Below are 3,588 nucleotides of genomic sequence, written 5' to 3'. Positions count from 1 at the left end.
CAGATCAAAGCTGGATATAAAGAAGAATTGAAATCTTTTGGGAAAAGTTAGGGTTTTCGCTTAAGAACAATGAAGAACTAGGGTTTTTAGTATTAATTGTTGGATGCTTTACAAAGAAGGGAATCCCCGTTATTTATATGCTTTCCTAGATTACAAAATTTGTTTACTTTCCTAATAGGTCAAACTGTTATTAGGAAAGTTTCTTCTTTACTCCAGGTCGACCATAGGGCGATCTGGGAAATCGACTTCAAGCTATCGGACTGGACCTGTAAGATCTTGTTGGACCCTAGTTTAAGGGTTGAATTTTCGAGTTTAGATAACCGGTTTGATTTATGTTTTAGACCGGTATGTCGGGGGTACCAATTCCGGCACTAACATGTTATTATGCGTCTTGAATACGCGACTCTATAATATCATTCAATTTCGAAACTAGTCAACCTTATGAAAGTTTTGTTGGCGACAAAAGTTGTGTTTTACTTATTTAATGTCAAGTTGGATCAAACCTAGTTATTATCTAAATAGATAAACATTCCATTATAAGAACATATATACTTCATTTGACTATTCTTCTATAAAGACATGTATACAATTATCTGACTTTCGTCTAATTAGTGACTATAAGAATTGTTGATCTCCTTTAAAAAGAAAATCAATTCCATTAGTAGCGGACCACATTATTATGATGACTCTCTCAAAACAATTTTCCCTTTTAGTTTTCCTCTTCGTCTTCCTTTTCCCTCTCAGACACGCCTCAAACCCTCAAAAATGTCCTTCTTCATATATGGAATCATATTTTAATAATTGTGGACGACTTGGTGTCCCTATTCGTTTTCCCTTCTGCGGGCATACAGGATTCAATGTCCATTGCAACAAACTGATCAATAAGACAGTCCTAGAGCTTCCCATGTCCGGAACATTTCTTGTCGAGACTATCAACTACTCAGAGCAGCAGATTTATATCAGCGACCCTGAAAAATGTTTGGTGAAAAGGCTTTTAACCTTTAATACTTCAGGATCTCCTTTCTCTAATGGTTTCAGTGTCAACTACACGTTCTTAAGCTGTCCTAATGAGGTCGTGATCCCGTCTTGGTATCCGACCATAACTTGCCTAAGCAATTCTACCACATCCTTCTTCGCCACGTCTAATTTGTCTCTAGCAAATTCAATGCTACCTTCTTGCCAGGTCGTGAAGAGACTAGCTGTTCCAGTTAGCGTGGGATTTAAAGATGTGCTGTTTAAAGAGAGATTCTCTGGTGTGATCAACTATGTAGACCTTTTGCTGGAATGGAGCTCGCCGAATTGCAGGAGCTGTGAAAACCAATTCTTGAGATGTGGTTTCAAGAACAAGGCCTCCCTCCAAGTCAAATGCTTCGCTGATAAATCCGGTACGATCTTGATTGTTTCATCTTCTTCTTCTTTCCTTATAATCCCAAAATGTCAGTTTTGTTAAAGCTGAAGAAGTATTGGTGGAAAATTTCAAATCAAGTTTATTTTTTCCAACTTATTTACTCACTAAAAAAAAAATACAAAAATCCTAGTAGGATTTAAATTTGGCTATGATGAATTGACTAATTGATTAGTTAATTATATGGTTGCTTAAAAAATTATTATTAAATTAAATATTTCACTCTAACGTCGTATGGAAGTATTCCCAATCTTTCATTCCACACGCTAATAATACTTCGACCAAAATGTTGGTGTCAGGGTACTTGATCTAAGTTAAAGTAGGGTCTTTAATATATTACAATTCTATATAAATTTCAACCATCTTACTTATCTTAAAAATCTATAAATAAAATATACATTCAAACGAAAGCCGAATTGAAACTCATATCAAACATAATCATATTAGATTCAATTCAATTTGATAATTACATTTCTTAAACTGAATATTAATTATAAAAATATACAAAAAATGAAACTAATTCTTTGTCAACAATATGATATATGCCTGTTTGAAATTCGGGTGACTAACAAAAACTTGTAAGCTATTTAAACCTTGGTCACGAATTTCCTAGTTAACTAGTAACGTTATTTGGCAGGTGGTCTAAGCACTAGATTACGAGTACTAATTATTACCCTTTGCACAATCGGAGGAATCATCATCTTCACTACTTGTATTGTTATCCGTATATACAATTCTGAGAAGTTCGTCACTCAGAGAAGACAAAATGCAGCTTTCGCAGCCAGAACAGTAACTCAACAACCAAGAGAAGATGTGGTCACTACAGGTCTTGACCAGTCTACAATAGAATCATACAAAAAAGTGGAGTTGGGAGAAAGTAGAAGGCTTCCGGGTACTAATGGTATCATCTGTCCCATTTGTTTATCAGAATATGCTAGCAAAGAGACCGTACGGTGCATACCACAGTGTGACCACTGTTTTCACGTCGAATGTATCGATGCGTGGCTTAAGATTCATGGTTCCTGCCCTGTTTGTCGGAACTCACGCTCGTAAAAGTAATTGTTTTTTTTTTTGTCAATATCTCAACATTGTAATGAATGTCAATAATTATTCTGTTTGTTGATAAATACGTGTTTATATGGGCTGAAAAAAAAAAAAAACCCTTTTCTCTCTAGAAAAGACGATTTCTAGACCCCCTTCATTTTGAAGCCGCTGTTGCCGATTTCGGCACCGGTAACCCTCCTCCGATGACTAAACCCAAAAAAAAGCGCTTTTCTCCTCTTAAATCCTCCTCCTCAGCCTCCTCAGTCCCCGCCTCCGCTTCCTCCCATCCTCTCCCGTCCCCAGATTTGGTTTTCCTTAAGATAGCAGACGAGAGTCCTGCTGCCCCCTCTGCGGCGATGAAATCCCCAGCTCCCCCCTCTGCCTCTGTCTAGGACCCCGTCAAGGCTGGTTCTAAATCGGCAAGATCTGTAAGTCCTGCAGCAAGTGAATCGAGACCTCAAATCTCGAAAGCTCATGAAGACTCCATGACCGCTGATTCCGCTCAGATCTTAGCTCTAGCTAATTGGAAGGAAATGCTTGTTGGCCCCTCAGGCAAGATGGAGAAGAAATGTACCGCTATCACCTTAGAATCTAGTGAACTGTGTGTCAAAATCCCTAACGCGGTGATTCAAAAGAATCAAAGCCGCTGGAAGGATTTTATCATTGGGCAATTTCATGGAAATCTTCCCTCGAAAGGAGCCTTCTACGCCATCCTCAATGGAATCTGGAGTCGCAAGAGATGAGACATCACTATCTCCAAGCAAGGGCCTAAGTCTGTTCTTATCCGTATACCTTGTGAGGAAACTCGCAGACGGGTTCTCGCCCAGAGGGTGTGGCACATTGAGGGACAATCCATGTTTGTTGCAGATTGGGAACCTGGACTCACCCCGGTGATGCCTGAGCTAACAGAAGCTCCGTTCTGGCTTGAATTTAGAGGCGTTCCTCCTCAGTTCTTCTCACAAGAAGTTTTGGAGCATATAGCAGGTCTTGTGGGACATCCGGTCGTCTGTCACCCTGCCACTATCAACCTCACAGACTTGGAAGTTGCAAAAGTTTTTACCATTGTAAATATCACCAAGCCGCTTCTGGAAGCAGTTAATGCTCAGTTTGAATCGGGTGAAATTTACAGAATAGAGGTC

At 39.1% G+C, this 3,588-nt stretch overlaps 1 protein-coding gene across 1 annotated transcript; it reads left to right on the top strand.

Moving 5' to 3' along the window:
• Window positions 676-2,497, top strand: LOC104778916 (RING-H2 finger protein ATL20-like). Its single transcript, XM_010503325.2, has 2 exons — window positions 676-1,385; window positions 2,043-2,497. The coding sequence occupies exons 1-2, from the start codon at window positions 680-682 to the stop codon at window positions 2,456-2,458; spliced, it is 1,122 nt and encodes a 373-aa protein (XP_010501627.2). The 5' UTR covers window positions 676-679; the 3' UTR covers window positions 2,459-2,497.

This window comes from Camelina sativa, chromosome 3 (assembly GCF_000633955.1).
Source record: "Camelina sativa cultivar DH55 chromosome 3, Cs, whole genome shotgun sequence".
Taxonomy (NCBI): domain Eukaryota; kingdom Viridiplantae; phylum Streptophyta; class Magnoliopsida; order Brassicales; family Brassicaceae; genus Camelina; species Camelina sativa.
This window is presented reverse-complemented; position numbering and strand designations above follow the sequence as displayed.

Bases quoted from the DNA above. Each gene is read 5' to 3' on its own strand.
- LOC104778916 (XM_010503325.2), top strand. From the start codon at position 680: ATGATGACTCTCTCAAAACAATTTTCCCTTTTAGTTTTCCTCTTCGTC. The intron at 1,386-2,042 runs GTACGATCTTGA...GTTATTTGGCAG, and splicing joins ATGCTTCGCTGATAAATCCG to GTGGTCTAAGCACTAGATTA.